Below are 21041 nucleotides of genomic sequence, written 5' to 3' on the forward strand. Positions count from 1 at the left end.
GACAATAGAAATATAAGTTATTTATTAATCAATCCACTTACAAAGCAGGTGGCTTAATGCAAGCTTATTGACATCTTCACATATGATCCATGGGAACATGTCTTCCACATACAGACAGTGGTATTACTGACTGGATGCATTTGCAATCTTGGGCATATTAAGCATATTTAAACAAATAAAATTAGACTATCCTGTATATGAAAGTATCTTGATAATATGCATCCTGAAGTGGATTAAAACTTCCTCCAAAGGAGAAATGTTAGTATGTTAACTTTTACTCTATATTATGTTGTAAATCTTAACTATAGAAATTAAAATTTTTAAGTCAGTGATCGACTCTTGGTAATGTCTGAAGTGGGTGTCTATAACCATAGCAACAGTAGCTTGACAATATAATCTGTGCCTCACAGTATCTGCAGATTTATTGTTTTCAAGTTTAGAGAGAAATAAAACAAGAGACATGTAGATTCAGCTGACTTTATTTAAACTATAAAAAAAAATCCCTTAAAAGTGATCCTGGGACCCTTAGAAGTTCTACGAATGCATAGATACCTGCCAATGACTGAATCCTAAATTCTGACTGAATGACTTTATAAAATTAATGTAAGCAGATATCTTATTCGTGCTTAGCAGAAGACCTAACAAAATTCTACATGTCTTTTTCAATTTCCCTATTTTTTTAAATCTGCAAGTATATACAATCCAGCTATCTCAAATTAATATTTAGTGTTCATCAACGCTGTTTCACAGCAGCAAAACCTGGGTTAGGGATAAAGTTCCAAATGGCAGAGATAAATAGGGTCAGAACAGCAGTCTAAACATACGGCATCAACAGCAACTCTATCTTGCACTGTGCTGGAAGAAAGGATACACCAAGAAGATTCCTATTGATCACTCTGGTCGTGAGTACCACCTGCATCTGATTGACACGGGTTACATTCTGTTCCCAGTATTAAGGGTGGTACTTAACTCAGAACTCCATATTGTAAATATACAGCAGCCATTTTGTCCTAATTTAATGAAGGAATGTCTTAATACACAATATTATCATTTCCTAGAGGATCTTTATACATTAAACTAAAGTACATGATTGATTAAATTAAAGGTTAGTAATGGATAAAAACAAATTCATAATTTTCAAGGTACTATGTAAAAAAAAAAAAAAACAAAAAACAAAAAACAAAACAAAACAAAACCAAAAAGACCACAAAATACTACTTACTAAAGCAGCTAATCTTGCCTGCAAGTTTAGGGTCACAAGCCCATAATATGTGCAAAGAAATGCAATACAAGGAATCATGCAAAAATACAGTAAAATGATACAGGAAGTAATGTTAAATCTAGAAAAAAACACAAAAGCTTTTATAAATACATCGAAATCAACTGTGTACATAAGTTGTAGGTCTAGCGGTAGCTGTACCATGTAGCAGAGTCAGCACTTCAAGATCAAGGCTTCCAGACCTGCGCAGGTAAGTCATGCCATCTTTGGTTGACTGCAGTACCAGGAAGGATGGGAATGAGAGGGACAGCAAGAGTTCTGAAACACAATGTCAACTTTCGCTTGGCAGCTGGGCCTCGATGTCCACTCTGCATATGGGGCACTTCTTATTGGTGATCAGCCACTGATCAACACACACTTGGTGAAAAAGGTGCATACACGGAAGCCGTCTGTCATTGAAGAAAACAAAAAGCAAAAATTAATTTCCTAACAACTCCGTGGGGTACTGATTTGCAAATAAATGTTATGAAGTTACTAAGCACCTCTCTGTTATGAAGACTAGGACTTGGCTAGGATGGCTCAGTGGGCAAAGTAATTGCTGAGCAAGCCTGAGAACCTGACCTCAGAGCCTCAGAACCCACGTGAAGAGCAGCGTGCAGTGGCATGTCATAGCTGCAGTTCAGGATGCCCTAAAAGGATATGAAATGGAGAGAGACTCCCAAGGCTAGACAGCTAGCTAGTCTGGTACATACGATAGTGAACAAAAACAGAGACCCTGCTTCAAAGGAAGCAGAAGGTGGGAACAAAGGTTGTCCTCTGACCTCAGCATGTGTACCATGGGACTTAAAAAGCATGCACACACCTTCTCTAAGAAGATTTACTCATTATAAAACTGGCATTCTGGACAGTATCATGTATGAGTTACCAAGATCACTAACTGGCATGTCTATGGAAGCAAACTATATAAAACTCCTGAGAAGCACTCCTGTCAAGCAGCACTGGCAATTACTCTAGCTTTGTCTTGTAAATGAGTGGCCAAAGTGCTGGAGATGAAAATACCCTGTTGTATGATGCTGCAAATACTTTTTAACTGTCAATCATTATGATGCTTGTGAAGACTCTTTGAAATACATAGTAATATGCTTGCCTTCCAAAAGCTTTAGAGACTGCTGTAGCAGCAGCCATGCTGTAGGAATTAGTGAACACTGTAATATGTAACAATACTTCAATCCTGAAACTCTTTAGACATTAGGCTGAAGAACATTCCTGAGGTAAGGAATAATGTTTTCATAGGACAACCAGGATACCCACTTAGTGAAATGCTACTGCTTTATAGGTGAGCTAATGGGAGACATTCATTTCAGAATATCACACCAAATTGCCAATTAGAAACTGAAAAATAAAGCTGACAGAGAAGGCCAGGTAACACTAAATCAAAATTTAAGAGTGGGATGGATGAAACTGCTGCTTAATTAGGTTTTTACTTATTATTAAGAGTGCTATTCACATCCCAATAGCCTAACATTTCTCACAAAAAATACCTACAAGTGCTCTCTTCCTTCTTTAACACTCCCAGTAATACCATAAGAGACTGACTTAATAACTACATGCCATCACTGGAAAGATTGCTTAAAAAAAAAAAAAAAATACAGGGGTTGCAGAGATGGCTCAACAGTTAGAGAATGCCAGCAGCTCTTCCAAAGGGCCACAATTAGATTTCTAGCACCCAGTTCCAGGGGACCTAACACTGTCTTCTGGACACCTGCTCGTACATGATGTACAAAAGTAGACAATAATTTATCTTTTTTCCTCTCTCAGCTACTAGTAAAAGGTTATGATAAAGATATCCTCACAGAGACAAAACTGGTACCCACAGCTCTGTTATATTTGATATGACATATTATTATTATTTTAAAAGTCAAGATAACAACAAAATAATCATCTTTGCAATTATACAAAGAAAATACTTTCAAATAATATGTTAGAACGAGATCATTGCTAAATCACCAAAGAAAGTATGGTTATGCTGGACATACAGGCACACAAAGGCACACAGTTCTCTGTGAGCCTGAGACCAGCCAGGGCTACACAGTGAGACCCTGTCTCAGAAAACTGAGAGAGAAAAAAGTACACAGAGATGATCTTGATCCCTTATAATGCAGATATGAAAATCCTCTCAAACTCTCTCCTGCACTCATCTCCAGAAGATGGTGTTCACTACAGAGTGCCCTGCCCAGACTGCTGTAGCACTCTCCACCATGCTTCTGCCTTCTACAGGGAGACTCTGATCCTCTCATTTATTTGCTTACAAAGCTGGCAGCGGTGCATCAGCAACAGTCTGTATTTAGTTTCGAGTTTCCTTTTAAATACATGCCCTTTTAAGACCTACTGATCTATTTGTGAATCAATCACCTATCTGTGGCACAAAGTTGCCAGGGCCATGCAACCAGGCAAGCACTTTGCCACTGAGCCATAATCCAGATCTTTCTGTTTAAGAGAGTGGACTTTAAGTAAGAAGTCTCTAGTTACCTCACATCTTCACCTTCCTCTAAAATAGACAAACAGATAGTACATTTTTCCTCTGTGTCTTCCTCAGTCCCTTCTTCCCCATCTTGTTTGCAGTGCAGTTTCCTCTGTGAGAACCAATCAGTTGTTACCTTATTAGCAGAGATGACATTATTGAACAACTGAGTAAAGTCTGTGTTTATTTAAAACAAAACAAGAACAAAAAAACAAGACCACATATTCATTTGCAACTTATTTCCTACACAACATTGTCATGAATTAGAAGATAAATGAAGCAACTACCAATTAATTATTGACTCCTGAAAGTCAGCATAAGCAATCATACTGTAGGAAATTCTCTAGGTTAAATCCTATTACTGTAAATTCGTGATGATGATACTCTGTATAATTACTATTTCAACACTGTTAAGTAAATTATTCTTCTAGTGCCTATTTCAAACATCTTTATAAATTAATTGCAATTACAATATTTAGACAGGACGTAGCTAGTGGTAATGCCTGATTGACACTCTTAGAAAACATGAAAAATACCAGCAGTAACTTTCACATTTACTGTCCTCATACAACATTAAGCATTATCTGTTCACTGTGAACAGCTGGTTTCACATGTCTAATTTGGAATTTCCACATAACACTACACAGAGAGAAGGTTAAAGTTATGAGAAATAGGATCTAGACATCAGCGAAGAGGTCTGGCTATGTGTTTTACCTATGGTTTTTCCTTTCCCCTTTGTCATTGTTTTCATTGTTTTTGCTTGTTTTATTTTTTATACCCAAGCTGGCCTCAAACCCATGCAATCCTTTTCTGTAGGCTCTCTCGGACTGGGATTACATAGTTTAAAAAGCTGTAGCATTAACATAATAGAATTTTGCACAAGACACTAAAAAGAAGATGGAAGCTCGGCATGGCAGCCAGATCTGTAATGCCACCTTGGGAGGCTGAGGCAGAAGAAGCTTAAATGTAAGGCTAGCCTGGGCTACATAGCATAGGTGAGAGGTTACACACAAATAAAAGGTGGTGAACCCTAAGTGTCCCCTTGTAGGTTTCTTTTCTAACCTACAATATATACATATAAATGTAGTAAAGTCTTATAAAATACATAAAAGTATCTTGGAGAACACTTAAGAACTCTATGACTTCCTGTCTGAAAAGGAAGACCAGGGATATATGATGAGATTACAACTTCAGAATATGTTTCAGCTAATTTTTCATCCTAGGAATCCCAGACTCAAGGGTCTATCACATTTCATTTCCTGCATTTCCATACCCGTCTAGGAGTCTGTGGACTGAACCCTCACCTTTTTGTATTTATGTGGGTATGTGCATCTTTCAATTGTTCCCTGGGAGGCTCCACGATTGACATTTCCTAATCTTTCTTCCAGATGAATCAATTCCTGAAAGTAATAAAGAACTAGGATTAAGACCACAGTGAATGAAATTCCCTCGGAGAGCACTGTCAACTCTACAAATGTGACAAATGTAAATATTCAGAGCTCTATACTACAGACACTATCAATGCTGGCACTGCATGGCTAGCCATGTAAATAAGTAACCACTGCACTGGGCAAGTCTGGATATGCACATAGGAGGGGGCAGAAGATGAATTCTACCCATTACGTCAAGGAAACAAGCTGTTCTAAGGAATGCCAACCATAAGTCAGATCCAAAGCTGCACAAGAATCACTTGGCTTTCCTTTCTCCAAACTGTTTATCAAATAAAGCTTGATAAAAATAATTACAATTTTCCTGCCACATTCAAATGGTTCTTTATTGGATGCTTAGACTGATTTAGTTGTTTATTGGGAGTCACAGACAGTTCTAAGACACCAAGTGGGTACAAGGACCTAAACCTGGGTCCTTTAGAAGAGCAGTAAGTGGTTTTAACCACTGAGCTGTCTTGCTACTCCTACTTTGTGTTAAGACTGGGTTTTATTGTGGAGTGCCGCTGAGCCTGGACTCTAGGGACCAGTCTGTTTGTTTCTCAAATGCTGGAATTAAAGTTCTGCACCACTGCCAGGCTATATTCACTCTCCTTTAAATAGTTAATTCTGACCAGAAGATTCAATTCATGTAGTCCCAGAAGCAACACGAGAAAACCAGGTATTTTGCTGCTGATTCCCAGCCACAGTAGCCATATTACTTAGTCATCAATATACAATAAATTCAGTCTGCACTAAAAACACCATGGCAAATATCTTCATTTATTTTATTTCATACCTCAAAATTGCCCCTGAAAGGACCTCTGAATGATGTTCCGTCCAATCCTGAAGAAATGTAACGGATGTGAGGATAGCCTGCCATGTCAGGGACCTGTTTGTCATACAAGAGATGAATGAAATCAACTGAGATTTGTGATAACTTTGAAGTTACTCAACACCATTCAATTCATATACTCAGCTCAAAAGACAAGCCATGACTCCCAACTACACATTCTATTAAGAGGGACAGTTAGGCTCCCCTTAAAAATACAACCCTAAGGGGCTGGGGATTTAGCTCAGTGGTAGAGCGCTTGCCTAGGAAGCGCAAGGCCCTGGGTTCAGTCCCCAGCTCCGAAAAAAAGAACCAAAAAAAAAAAAAAAAAAAAAAAAAAAATACAACCCTACACAAAGAACTGTATTCAGATGGACGTTGGGAGACATACTCAGCCCTGGTTACTCAGAGGGCTCAGGTAAGGTAGACTAAGGTGGTTTGAAGCTAGCTCTCGTTTCAAGGTCAACCTGGGCAACATAGTAAAATAAAGTCCCTCATTTAAAAAAGCCAGGCATAGGAGAGCTCATGCCTTGGATTCCTAGCACTCAAGATACAGAGGCAGGTGGATCTCTGAGTTTGAGGATAATTTGGTCTACACAGAGAGTTCTGGAACAGCCAGGGCTACCCAGAGAAACCCTATCTCAGAAAATAAATAAGTAAACTAATTAATTAACTAATTCTGTGTATGCTCAAGTTTACTAAGCTGATGGTCTCTTGGTAGTAGCAAAGGAACTTGAAAGAAATTAAAGTTTTCATAAGATCAGCATGAAATTTTCTTGATTACCCATCTTGATTCTGTCAGTGAATCTAATTTTAACAATTAAAAAAAAGGGGGGGGGGGGGGTTGGGGATTTAGCTCAGCGGTAGAACGCTTGCCTAGCAAGCATAAGGCCCTGGGTTCGGTCCCCAGCTCTGAAAAAAAGAAAAAAAAAAAAAAAACAAACAAACAAAAAGAAAAAAAAAAAAACTATTCTGTTCAGTGTAAGTAAATCCTGAATACTTCAGATTCCATTTTCTGTGAGCTGGCCACAGGTTAAATTTATTTGTTACACTAGGAACACGTGTTCTTTATGGCCATTTATGGCCATGCAGTGTGTGGTTGCGAAACTGGTACTGACTGACTTGCTGCTCCCAGTGATGTTGAGTAGGCCCTGCCCTTTCAGCTTTCCTGCATCTACTTAGTGGCATGCTTCTCCTGTGACACTTTCAACCACAGGCTTGAAAACAGATCTCAAGCACTGTTTAGGATTTCTACCCCAATGAAGGCTGTGTTTTGCTTGGAGAGCAAACATATGTCAGGTAAGTTTTGCTCAGGTATGCACTGTAGTACTACAGCTGCATGCTCTCTGGGAACAAATCAGTATACATTAGATCAGAGATTAAACAGAATCACGGACAAGCCAAGGATCACGACTAGGAGCTTACAGCACTCTATTTACTCTATAATGGTTGTGTTTCCAGTCACTGTGCGGCATTATTGTAGCAGAACCAAAAATCAACTGAACGTATAAAGGAGGAGACAGAGAACTATTCTGTCTTTATAAGTAACTATCAATTTATAAATAAACCTCCAACATGATTTTTAATTGTTTTCTTATTCTTCTCCAGCACTATATTTTAACTGATAATTTATTTTTATGTACATTAGTGTTTTGCCTGCATGTATGAAGGAGTCGGATCTCCTGAAACAAGAGTTATATATATAGATGGTTGTAAGCTACCATGTGGCTGCTGGGAATTGAACCTGGGGCTCTAGAAGAGCAGACAGTGCTCTTAACCACAGAGCCATCTCTTCAGCCAGTGCTGGATTTTCAATCAGCCTGTGCTCAATCAAAACACACTTCTAGCAGACTATATAATATACTGATAACTCTTACATGGGAAAAATAATTAAAAATGAACAATTTAAAAGCAGAGCTCTTGGGTTTGGGGATTTAGCTCAGTGGTAGAGCACTTGCCTAGCAAGCGCAAGGCCCTGGGTTCGGTCCTCGGCTGGGGGGGGGGGGGGGGGAGGCAGAGCTCTTAACCTTCAATGGCATATTACATTATCTGTTGCTTCATTTTTAACTAAGATCACACTGGGCGAGTAACAAATCCTCCACGCAATGTAAAAAGCAATCCTGCCTCCATATGTGAATCTTTCTTCTGAAACCCTTTCTCTCTCTCTCTCTCTCTCTCCTCTACCTTCTGTGAATGGATCTCCTTTTCCTATTCAAATTTAGTCTTCTCTTTTCCCTTACTTACTTACTTGGTCCATACTTAATAACTGACCACTTCTTATTTCTCTTTCTGAACAAGTAGTTCTTTCTCCTGGCTTTCTGTCAAGATAAAACAGTTCTTGTTCCTCCAAACTTCAATGTTCCTTAATACTGGAATTTCTACCAATTTTACTCTTCATAGCCAAACTGCAAGTAATGTGTATTTACTGTCTGCAAGTTTTCATATTTCTTAAAAAGTACCCCAAGAGTGAACAGTGTATCTTGGTGGTAGAGTGCTTACCTAGAAAGCACAGGACCATGAGTTCAATTCTACTACCTCAAGAAAGGAAAGAGACTGGAAGGAGATGGAGAGAGGGAAGGAAAGAAAATGTAACCATCTCCTTTCTTACCAGCTAGTTACACCACTGACAAAACCCATTCCAATGGCAACACTTTCCAAACTTGATTCTTTTATGTGATCAGACACTACTGACTCTTGCTTTGTTTCTCAGCTCTGGAGGCAGCTCTTGTCATTTGACTGAGGTGCACGGTCAGTTGATCGCTCTAGTTCTAGTGTCTGCTTACCGTCTTTCATCTTCTACATTCTCTCTGAAAATCTACTCCTCCTCCTCGGATTCCTTAGCACTGCGTGATCTCTTGTCAGGTCAAAAACATATGTTTAGCCCAGATATAAAAGAAGTTCTGTCCAGAGCAAAAAAACTTCTTGCTGGACACAACTATCTCAGATTCAGTAAGTCCAAAACCTCCCACCTAACTCTCAAATCTAATACTCTCCAACACAGTGAAGCCTGTGTCCTGGTACTTCTTGTGTCCTGGTACTTTGGCTGCCATCTCCCCGTGCTCATATTTCAGATACCTTTATGTCATCTACTGCAACACTTAAAGGAGTTTCCTTCTTCCACCTCTCAATCTACTTTTCCTATAATTGAGAAGGTGCAACATTTTCAACGATAATCAGATTAAATCACTCAAAAAGCACAAATACAATCAGAATATGTCACCTGGAGTCAGAGGCCAGGCATATCTCTGAGTTGGAGGCCAGTGGGGTTTATATATTAGGTTCAAGGACAGCCAGGGTTACACAGAGAGACACTGTCTCAAACAAAACAAAACAACAAACAGCAAACAACAAAATACCCTCTGTAGCTGCTGAATCCCAGTTTCTTGTCAGAGCAGCTTCATATTCATATTCTGTCTGTCTGTCTGTCTGTCTGTCTGTCTGTCTCTCTCAGTGCTGAACACAGGCTCATGAGTTCATGAGTGCTGAGCCAAAAATGCTCTAGCAGCCGGAATATCTGGAAACACTAGCTTACATGGACTCCTAGTGCTTGTTCCTATTTGACAGCTCCTCAGCCTTAGCTTCTGCAAAAGCAGCACCCAAGTCCAAAGCGGACCCGGGTAAGGGACAATGAGCCTCTCTGCAGTACTTCTCCAATTAGAGTACTGCCTTTTCTGTTCATGTCTATAGTATTACAAATAGCTTTTTTAACATTGTAACAACAAAATCTGCACCTGTCGATCAGAAGCTGCTATACTGTGATAGCATCAAAGCAGAACTGATCCATTGATGGCAAATTTACCAATGCACCAATGCATCTCCATGACAGCTGGTCATGGTCATCTCAATGTGCAGAAAAGCCCACTTCTCAGCATTTTGGACATCAGAGTATATTTTGTAATTCAAATTACAAACCCATTATTTTAATATATCTACTCTTAAAGAATAGCTGGTTAATTAGGAGAATTATCCCTAAATTCTAGCAAAACATCTACTGTACCTAAATATTTCAATACAATACTTAATTCCAAAAGAGAGGTTACTTTTAAGGCAAATGGTTCACAATGTTAAAGGTTCCCACTTTACCATTAAGGGAAGTGCTCCTAACTGTAGGTGATGAAGTCGAGGCGGGGCGTGGTAATGGGCCAGGTGAGGGTGCAGTGCACCAGGTGTGTAGGTAGCTGCAGTCACTCCAGCTTCAATCCCCAGTTCCCTGAGAAAGATGAGGAGCAGTTTAACTGTGTGTCTTCCTTACAGCCTGGCTTTTTAGTGCAAGAGAATGGAAGCATAGACTTGAATTTCAAAAATCCTCTAAAGTTTCTTAACTTACAAAGCGAAGGCAAATGTATCTTAGCACCACCAGATTTTACTGATAATTTTAAGTGCATTTCGGAAATAAATGTTCAAAAAGCTTCATCTTTTGAGTATAAGCAGGAGAACATTTCAGCTCAGTTTTATTCAGTCACAAAAGTAAGAGAGATATTGAGTGGCTGCAAGGATCTTTTCTGACCCAGGACCTGAAGGACCACGCCAAATAGAGCTGACTCAGCTGGTTCATCTGATTGTGAAACATGCTCCCCCAGGGCCTATGTTTGCTGGGTTCTTGGTGTCAGTTACAATTAGAAGCGCTTCTACATCTAAAAACTCTTCAGTGCCTAAAGCCAGAGTAGCGCCTCTACAGCAAGGGCAGAAGCGGCTTCTGCTGAAGGCCCACTCCTTACTCACTCCCACTGCGTACTGTGCTACAATAACTGCGGCAAGCAGGTTAAAGCCAGCCCTTCATTTCTTCAGAACACAGACTAGATCTCTCCTTTCAATGGTGGACACTGCAGGTGCAGCAGACATAAGCATGACTAGGGAGATGGCTAAAGCAGGGCCGCATCGTGAGTCTGACCTCAGAGACAGACACTCACGAAAACAGGAGAGAGCTCTAGTCCTCTCATGTACGGAATCTGTCAAAGTCCAACTCGGCTGTAGAGAACTGGAGTGTGGGCAGAAGGAAGCACAGGGGAACATGAAGACTGTGGTCAACAGAGATAAACATTCAGTTCAACAGGACTAAGTTCTGAGTTTCTATGGTATGTCCTCGTGGATGAAGTGGCAACAATAGTTACACAGTATAAACCACTTAAAAGGGGGATTTTAAGTGTCATCAGAGAAATGATAAATATTGAGGTAGGGATACACAACTTTGCCTGAGTTGATCCTTCTACAATGAACCCAGTCCACACAATTATTATCTGACTGAAAACCAACGAATCTTTCCCCGATTCAAGTGGCTCCTGCCCCAGGACTCAAGATTCTGCTCTTTCTGTCTGGGTCTTATCACCCAGAGATGATTAGTCCCAGCAGAACTGTCTTTCCACACATTAGGACATGCACTCCACTGCAAAGCACTTCTTCCCCCAGTTTTACCACTTAGCACAGTTTGAGGTAAAGAAGGTACTGACCAGGCAGTTCTCTCCGGAGCCTGGCGAGGATGTGAAGACATGGTTTGAGGCACATGAATATGATGCCCATGGCCATAGTTTGGGTGCATCCTATGTGGATGGGGTGGGGGCCGTTCATGTGCCCGCCTGGAAACACAGAACACAAAAAGACCACTGGAAATAATTGAATAATTGGTTATTTCTTAATGTAAGGGAAAAAAATCCTATTATATTACGAAAATCTACAGATAATCATGAAATTAATTTATACTAAGAAACATGTATTATAAAACTTTTATTAAATGGAAAAAAAAGGTCCATGATACTCTCTACAAAAACTTAATGCTCATTTATTCTAACATCTCTAATTTAAATATCATCCCAGAAACCAGGAATAGTGGTGCAAACCTTTGATCCCAGAACTGGGAGTCAGAAGCAGAGGCAGCTGGGTCTCTATAAGTTCAGGTCTACATAATGAGACCCTGTTTCAAAACCAAAACACAACAACAGCAAAAATAAAAATCATTCCATGAGAATGGTAATTTTCATGTTCTCTTGAAACTTCCCCAATATATATTTTAATTGGGAGAATAATAGAATGGAAATATTAACTTCAAAATGTTAAACACCTAAGAACAAATGTCATATCATATGTACAAACAAGTTACATAAATCACATAAATATATAACACAGGATAGAAAATTTTATTCTGCTAGTCGTAATAAAAGAACGGGTTTTTTTGTGGGCTTTTCAGACAGGATTTCCTGTGTGTATTGGCCAGCATGTCCATTAGGTGCATAGCCATGGATTCAATTCCCAGCATGACCAAATAAAAAACAAAAAGGCTAATTTCCTAGTAAGTTGAGATCCACATTGCTTTGTTTTACTAAGTTTCTTTCATTTCGCTTCCCACAATTAGGTGTGATGGTATATATCTTAGCACTATGTGGCTAAGGCAGGAGGTTTAAAAATTCAAGACCAGTCTGGCATATACAGTGAAACCTAGTTCAAAACATCAAAGATGTCATACTTTAAAGGTGAACAGAACATGAAGAAAGCAAGCACGGTCTTCCTAAACCCACAAAACCTACGTGGGATGCTGCATCAGCCTCCTCCTCTGCACTTCCATCCTCTGCATCACTTCATGAGGGTGCAGTCTCTGGGCTGAAGGTGCTGGGGCTGGAATATGGTGTGAAATTGGCTGGTGAGCAGGTGGAAGATGCTGAGGGATGGGTGCCGCTGTACTGCCTAGATGTGTTGGGGGCGGCGGCGCCACAGGGTGAGATGCTGCGTGAGTAGAAATCTGAGAATGGAAAGCATGGACAGGATGCGGAATCACATAATCCACTTGAGGGGGAGGCTGAGTCTGAGGAGGAGCACTCCCATGAGAGTGATGGCAAGCTGAGGCTTGATGGTGCAGTGCTCTTGTCAAGGAAGCATCTGCAAGAAAAATGTTTCTGTCAATACTCATAGCCCTTCATTCAAACATCACGACATCCTATCATGTGACTGTACCAAAATTTCTGGAAAAGTCCCTGGTGAAAACTGGTAAATGCTGAATGACATCCATATGTGCTGTTTGTTTGTTCTCTCTCCCCTCCCTCTCTCTCTCAAACACACACACAAGCTCAGTCAGACCTTTCCTACAATAAGGAGGTATAGGTCAGAAATAGTTTAAATACATATAGCTATTGACAAACAGGCTTTTTAAAGGTTACCATAATTAATATAGATGAGTATCTATAAGACATTGGTATACATTTTTACCATCCCACAGTCACCAAATATTTAATAAAAGATTTGATTTTCATTAATTTTACCAATATATTAGTATATATATTTAAGGATTTATTTGTATGTGCATTTTATGTATATAAGTGCTCTTATATAAGTGCATGTATGCCTGCATGACAGAAGAGGACATCAGATCCTATTACAAATGGTTATGAGTCACCATGTAGGTGCTGGGAATTGAACACAGATTCTTTGAAAGTACTTGGATGGAAGGGTGTATGTGTGCACATGTATGTGTGTATGCCAGAGTTTGACATGGAATGTAGTTAATGTTTTAACTCTTGTGCTAGTCAGTTTTATGTCAACTTGGCACAAGCTAGAATTATCAGAAAGGAGGAAGTCACAATTGAGAAAATGCCCCTAAGAGATTCTGTTGTAAAGCATTTTTTAAATTAGTGACTGACGGAGGAGCATCGGGCCACTGTGGGTTGTGCCATCCCTACCTAGGCTAGTAGTCATGGGTTTATAAGAAAGTAAGCTGAGCAAGCCAAGAGGAGGGCACCAGTAAGCAGTACTCTCCCATGGCTTCTGCATCAGTCCTGCCTCCAGGTTCCTACCCTGCTTTAAGCTCCTGTCCTGAATTCCTTCAATAAGAACAGCAATGTGGACATACATGTAAGCCAAATAAACCCTTTCCTCTTCAAGTTGGTTTTTTTTTTTTTGTCATGGTGTTTCATCACAGCAACAGAAACAAACCCTAACTAGGACAACTCCACTTTATTTTTTGAGGTTTTTCTCATTGAGAAGCAGGGCTCAATGATTCAGTGGGGTTAATGCACTAGCCAAAAAACCTTAGGGATCTTCCAGTCTTGTTCTTCCAGCACTTCTACGACAGGCACATGCCATCATACTAAGCCCTTTCCCATGGGTTCTGGAGATGAAACTCGGGTCCTCAAGCTTGTACAATATGCACTTTGCTGATAGCCCCTCCCAAACCATTATTTGGAGACAGTCTAGGTGTCTAGTCTAGAACTAGTTACTCAAGAGTTCACTAGCAGAGAACTGCCTTTAAGGTTTTTTGTTTTTTTTTTTAACATTTATTTGTCTATGTGTCAGTAGGCACACAGGAGGGCAGAGGGGAACTATATGGCAGTATTCTCAGCATGGTTTATAATTTTTCTGGCCCAACACCATTTTTCAAGTAATTTACTAAATCAATGATTTACTCTTCAAGAAGGCACACAGCCCCAGAAGTCAGCTGATAGAGAAGTCAGGTGATAAAGCAGGTTACTACTATTCACACCAAATGGCCTGCATCTCAGAGTTCTGTTTACAATGTTTTAGAACTCTTAAGCAAGCATTCTAAGGGGCAGCCTGCTACCTGCACAGGCCACCTGCTCTTCATTCCCAATCCTATCCCATTACCTTTTTTTTTTTTTTTTTTTTTTTGGTTCTTTTTTTTCGGAGCTGGGGACCGAACCCCGGGCCTTGCGCTTCCTAGGTAAGCGCTCTACCACTGAGCTAAATCCCCAGCCCCTATCCCATTACTTTTTATTATGTTCTTGTTTGGTTTCTCATCAAGGGGTCTCACTAGGTAGCCCAGACTGGTTTCAAATTTAAGAGTCTTCTGTCTCAAGCTCTAAAGTGCTGGAATTACAGGCATGTGCCATTAAATCCATCCTTTCAAAGTTTATAGGTACTGTTACCAAGTTAGAAAATCTGTTTAAGTAGATGTGTATCAACTACACATAAAGTAAAATTTAAAATAAATTCTTCTTGAAATTTCTTCCTAAAAGCTCCACTTGTCACAGAGAAGGGAAGCTGCTTCTGACTTCAGAGGACACAGCAATGGACACTCAGAAAGACACTCAATCCCAAAGCAACAGCTGATGATATATAACTGGGGAGAGGGTCACACTGAAAATGAAATAAAACCCAGGAATCAAGTCAGATGCAGGGAATGTGAATAGAAACTAATGTACAAGAAAGAGCCTAAAAGATTGGTGGTTTATGATGCTTGATGAAATGTCGGAATTCAGGAGTATCTTTATTCAAACTTCACTTGCTCCACTGCTATTTCTCTTTATTATATAGTTTTTTACTTAGCTTACTTATAAATACAACTGTATACCTATGATTTCATTTTAGTAAAGTGACTGTATTTTAATACTATACATAAAGGAAATCTTGGTTTAAGAAAAGCTCCACTAGTCACTTATAGTATCAAGACTGCTTAACTCCATACTTACTAAACTGTCACACAGTGTGCATCATGGCTCCATGGCTGAAAAAGAGCCTCTTTTTATGTGGTACTACATGTCTGTATTTGAGCATTCAGAAGTCTGAGGCAAGAAGCAGATCATGAGTACCAGGGCACATAATTAAGGCACTGACTCAAACTCCTCCCTACATAATAGCTATCATCTCATAGCACAGCTTTATAGATAACATTTCAAAAATAGCTTTCCAAATATAGTGGTTTCATTGCCTACTCAATACTTTCAAAAGCAAAGAAATATTTTTCTAACATAATAGTACTAGTGGTATACAAGTCAGTCACTTGGGTCAAAATTTTGTAATAGTCAGTCAGAATCATTCCCATTTGGCCAATGTGAAGAAACTGAAAACAAAGTGGTAGATAACTCGCCCAAGGTCACTAAGCTACCTCCTCAGAGCTGGGAAGTCCACTCAGACCATCATTTCATGGAAAACCCAGTTGTGTTCCTTTAACCACTTTTCCCAGTGCAATTTCAACGAAAAGGGGATATTAGAACAGCATGTATTATACATAAACTAAAGTATACTAGAAATGTTTTTAAACAGAAATGGGGAAGCAGGGAACCTACACAGATAACAAATACATTTTACTGAGGAAAAACAATGGGGCCATTAGTCAAGATACCTTTGACACAGGAAAAGTCAAACCCTACCTTCATTCCCAGAGTCCCCTAATAACAAATATAAACTGGATGATCCTGTGGAGGGAAATTTAACAATACTGACTTGAAAGCACATTTGTTTGGCTATAGAAAAACTCAAACAAATGCAAACAACTTAAATATTCATCAAGAGAGAGTGGATTTAATATAATGGAATATTCCGATAGTGTTTAAAAACAACAGTAACGAGCTGGAGAGATGGCTCAGCGGTTAAGAACACTGACTGCTCTTCCAGAGGTCCTGAGTTCAATTCTTGAAAAAAGTAAGGGAAAGGAATGAAAAAGACAAATACTACTGAGTTTTATGAGTCAGTATGATGAGAAAATAATGTACTGTTAAATCAAAGAAAATAACAGGATGCTGTATAATGAAAAGGCTAATGTTTTTTAAAGGGTAGAATACTTATGTATATTTACAAAGAAAAAAATCTGGGAGTTTTTATAATAAACTCTAAAGAACTAGTTCCTCTGAGGAACTAAGATTAATGAGACAGGAAAAAGAACTTTTAGTTTTTCATTTTACAATATTCTGGTTTAGAAACAGTAGAATAGGAGCTGGGGATTTAGCTCAGCGGTAGAGCACTTGCCTAGTGAGCGCAAGGCCCTGGGTTCAGTCCCCAGCTCCGAAAAAAAAAAAGAAAAGAAAGAAAGAAAGAAAGAAAGAAAGAAAGAAAGAAAGAAAGAAAGAACAGTAGAATATATATGACACACTTTTATGATAAAGATAAAACTACTTTAAGTCAAATAGCAGCAGTCAAATTACATCCTCTGCCTCATAGATAAGGGAAAGACAGGAAGCCGCACAGAAGGTCTGAGTAGGAAGGGGAGGGCTGAGGACCAGCAGCAAGTTTAACAGAATAGTTCATTGTTGTCTCAGTGTTCACATTAACTGCAAAACAAATTGTTTCTAAACACGTTCCAACTTAAACTTTGTATTTTATACTGTAATAGTGAGGCTCAAATAATATGTCACTAGTTTTATTGTTCAAAGTTTGGCCTGATTCTACCAGATGTGTCTGCAAGGAAGAGATTTTACTCCTGAAGTAGAACAAAGTCAAGATAAATAACAGAAATGTACACAACCAATATGAAAGACAGCTTCCTTACTAACTCGCTGGTCCACTCTCACGTGAGCTATTAACAGGATTTGTTAAGCTTCCATTTTATACTTAGCTCAGACTCAAACAAAATACTAGGGTTGGGGATTTAGCGCAGTGGTAGAGCGCTTGCCTATTAGGCAAGCGCAAGGCCCTGGGTTCAGTCCCCAGCTCCGGAAAACAAAACAAAACAAAACAAAAAAAACCAAAAAGAACAAAAAGAACAAAATACTAGGTAATATAGCCCAATCTAGTAGATTCCAGTTTCCTTATATAGCTGCTATGCCTGGTTCTGCTGTAGCTGCCCATTTGAGATGATATATAAAACTCTTTTTCCAAATGGCAAGACCTTCTGTCACAGCCCTCTCTCTTATGTCTTAGTTGACTCAGAAATATTTGAATAAAATTTAAGAGTTCTTGAACAGATTTCCTTTACTGTGCCTAGAGATGATACAAAGTTTTCACATTTCTTCATACTCTTAAACCAAATTCCTTAAAAAAAAATTTTTTTTGTGTAAGAATATAAGGTACCACTCAATACATCTCAATTTCATAGACAGTTATATGGGAAAAATAAGTCCATTTTTAAAGCTGACTAATACTGATAAGCTAGGACTGGTGTAATTCCATTTTCACACTCTAGTTCTTTGCCCCTCAGTTCATACTTACAAGGAGGTGGCATGTAGTGCCGACATGATGAGAGAGAAGGCTGTGGAGGTGGCTGGGGCTGGGGCTGTGCAACCATGCTGGAGCCATAGCCATCTATTGATAATGGCTGAGTTGGGGCTGCAGCAGCCTGATGGCCAAAGACTGCAGCCCGGGAAGAAGAGACAGGGCAGCAAGGGTCAAAGGCAGATGCACCATGGAAACCCCCACTTCCATGAGTCCTGAGAGCACTGTTGCTCAGATCGACTGGCAATGCCTGCTGGGTAAAGAACAATTAGAGTTTACCTTTCTAAAGTTTCATGAAAACATCATTTCTTGTCACATGAAAAAAGTATCCCTATAGTTCTCTAGAAAAACAAGGTCTTTGATGAATTTGGAAATGGCAATTCTTTGTATGACAAAATCAAGCACAAAGAAAATAATATGTAAAGCTAGAGCTTTAAATATAAAATATAAGATAAACAATTAATGTTACTGTAAGATTTATTTCTTGGGGCTAGAGAGATAGCTCAATGGTTTAAAAACTTGATGCTTTTGCAGAAGACCTAGGTTTAATACCCAGTATCCAAAGCAGGTAGCTCACAACTGCCTGAAACTTCAGTTCCAGGGATCTGAGGATCTGAGGCCCTTTTCTAGGCATGGACATGAATGCAAGAATGAGGTGTATAAAGACAAGCAAGAACACGCGCGCATGCGCGCGCACACGCACGCACACACACACACAAAATTTGAAAAGCAAATTAAAGATTTGATTGTTCTTATATTATGTACAACTGAGAACACAAGGTTTGAAAGCACACCTTCGGGGTTGGGGATTTAGCTCAGCGGTAGAGCGCTTGCCTAGCGAGCACAAGGCCCTGGGTTCGGCCCCCAGCTCCGGAAAAAAAAAAAAGAAAGAAAGAAAGCACACCTTCTTTACTCTGAAATTCTAACCAGGACTCCAGAGACAGTATGCTATCACAGCACTGAAAATATCAGAATTCTAGTAACAATCTGTCAAAAATTTCTACATTGTTTTATAACAGATTAAAACTAACAATGGAAAAAAAGATTTAAAAAAGAAAGAAAGAAAGAAAAGAAAAGAAAACCAAGCAGCACATGGTGGCCCACAGCTTCCAGTCCCACACTTGGGAGGCAGTGGTAGGAAGACTCTGAACTAGAGGCCAGCCTGACATATACAAGTGGGTTAGAGTTAACATTTTCTCCTCTTAAAGTATGTGACTTGAAAAGTTCAAAGTACACAGTAGGGTAACTACAGCCAACAACAATGAGTATCTCAGAATAGCTGTAAGAGTCTTCATGTTCCCTACATGGAAATGATGACTTTTGTGATAGACATGAGGCTACTCTGTTGATCTTCACATATTCATTATATACATGTATCAAAATTACCATCTAGAGAAACAGACATAACTATGTGCTAGTTATGTAAAACCCCCAGGAACACTTGGGTCTCACTCTAAAGCAGATTACAAAGAAATAATTGTTGGGGGGTTGGGGATTTGGCTCAGTGATAGAGCGTTTGCCTAGGAACCACAAAGTCCTGGGTTCGGTCCCCAGCCCCGAAAAAAAGAAAAAGAAAAAAAAAAGAAAAAAGAAATAATTGTTGGGTTGTTCTTACTGTTGATATTTTTAAGTATTTTAAACACAATGTCTACTAGTTAGGTTCAGTACAGTTGTGCTTTCAAAATGGATCTGGCCAGGTGTGGTTGATATACCTGTCACTCTAGCCCTCAGGTAAAAGAAGCAAGGTGAGCCTAGCCTACATAGTGAAGATCTTATCCCTGACCAGTGTCAAACATGGATAGAAAGATGGTTCTGAATGAGGATACAAGTTTGATTCCTCCAGAATCTACACGAAAAGCTAAGTGCACACCTGTAATCTCTGCACTGGGGAGGCAGAGAGGACAGTTCTTAGAGTTCATCCCTATCAACAACACCAGTCTGCTGTCCATGAGACAACTTTGGGATAAGCTATCCCTTCCTTTAAAACAGTGGTTCTCAACCTTCCTAATGCTGTAACACTTTAAATACAGTCCCATATATTATGGTGATACCCAATCATTAATCTACTTTCGCTGCTACTTCTTAACTGTAAGTTTGCTGTTAAGAATTGTGATGTAGGGGTTGGGGATTTACTAGCTCAGTGGTAGCAAGGGCAAGGCCCTGGGTTCCGTCCCCAGCTCCGAAAAAAAGAAAAGGAAAAAAAAAAAAAAGAATTGTAATGGAAATACCTGTGTTTTCCACTGGTCTCAGGTGACCCTGTTAAAAAAAGGGTTGTCCAACCCCCAGAAAGAGTCATGACCCACAGGTTTAGAACCACTGTTTTAAGGTAACTGGAACTGGTAAAGACAGTCACCTACTGACTCTGAGCAAAAGGAAGCATTGTTTCTGTAATTCAATCTCACCTGCACCTTTATCTTTTATTTTCTGAGTCAAGGTCTCATTACATATTCCTAGCTATCTTGGAACTCTATAGAATAGGCTTGCCTAGAACTCACAGAGATCCACCTGCTTCTGCTTCGAGTACTAGGGTTAGCTACCTTTCTGTCTGACTTCTGTTTGTCCCCACCTCCCTCCTTTTTCTTTTCTTTTTTAAAAATTTTTTTAAGACTTATTTATTCCCCAGCTTCCAAAAAAAAAAGATTTATTTATTACATATGAGTACATATTTAATATTTATTATATCTGGTGTCCACCAGAAGAGGACATCAGATTCCATTGCAGATGGTTGTGAGCCACTAAGTGGTTGCTAGGATTTGAATTCAGACCTCCCTCCTTTTTCAAGGCAGGATTTTTCCAGTGTAGCCCTGGCTGTCCTTGAACTCAGAGCATTCTGTATCTCAGAGTACTGAAGTTATCTCTTAGCCAACTGTATTCTTATCAACTACAACAAGAGAACACTATGTGATAAACTCCTTTGTTGGGAGCTCTCTCAAGAATGGGGAAGCTGGTGGGGCTACCCTGCCATGGCCTACAACTCTAGTTAACTTCCTCTCCTTTCAACTCCCATTGCTGGTAAAAGGAGGCTTTCCTTTATGGCAGAGCCTTCAACATACCTCCTTCCCCAGAAGTACAAAAGCTTCAGATAACCATTTAATATCCTGAACTGTTAACACAAAGAAGCAAAACAACATCTGAAATCCTGCTCATTATTAAACTAACTCTTTTCAAATTCCTACT

General features: G+C 39.4%; 1 protein-coding gene and 1 pseudogene across 35 annotated transcripts in view; one reads left to right on the forward strand and one right to left on the reverse strand.

Moving 5' to 3' along the window:
- The window catches only part of Rnf111 (ring finger protein 111), a 76137-nt gene continuing 55096 nt past the window's right edge, over positions 1-21041 (reverse strand). For 5 of the 35 annotated variants that reach the window (XM_087561181.1, XM_087561179.1, XM_087561182.1 and 2 more), the window contains 8 exons: positions 17862-18117; positions 12515-12863; positions 11444-11569; positions 10080-10206; positions 5964-6056; positions 5045-5140; positions 3749-3852; positions 1-1668 (listed from right to left, as the gene is read on the reverse strand). In XM_087561181.1, coding sequence (XP_087417307.1) covers positions 1551-1668; positions 3749-3852; positions 5045-5140; positions 5964-6056; positions 10080-10206; positions 11444-11569; positions 12515-12863; positions 17862-18117 — 1269 coding nt within the window. In that variant the 3' untranslated portion in view covers positions 1-1550. 35 annotated transcript variants of the gene reach the window in all.
- LOC148004234 (DNA-directed RNA polymerases I, II, and III subunit RPABC4 pseudogene) lies at positions 15006-15178 on the forward strand (annotated as a pseudogene).

The sequence above is a fragment of the Rattus norvegicus genome, chromosome 8, assembly GCF_021556685.1.
Source record: "Rattus norvegicus strain SHRSP/BbbUtx chromosome 8, alternate assembly SHRSP_T2T, whole genome shotgun sequence".
Taxonomy (NCBI): Eukaryota; Metazoa; Chordata; class Mammalia; order Rodentia; family Muridae; genus Rattus; species Rattus norvegicus.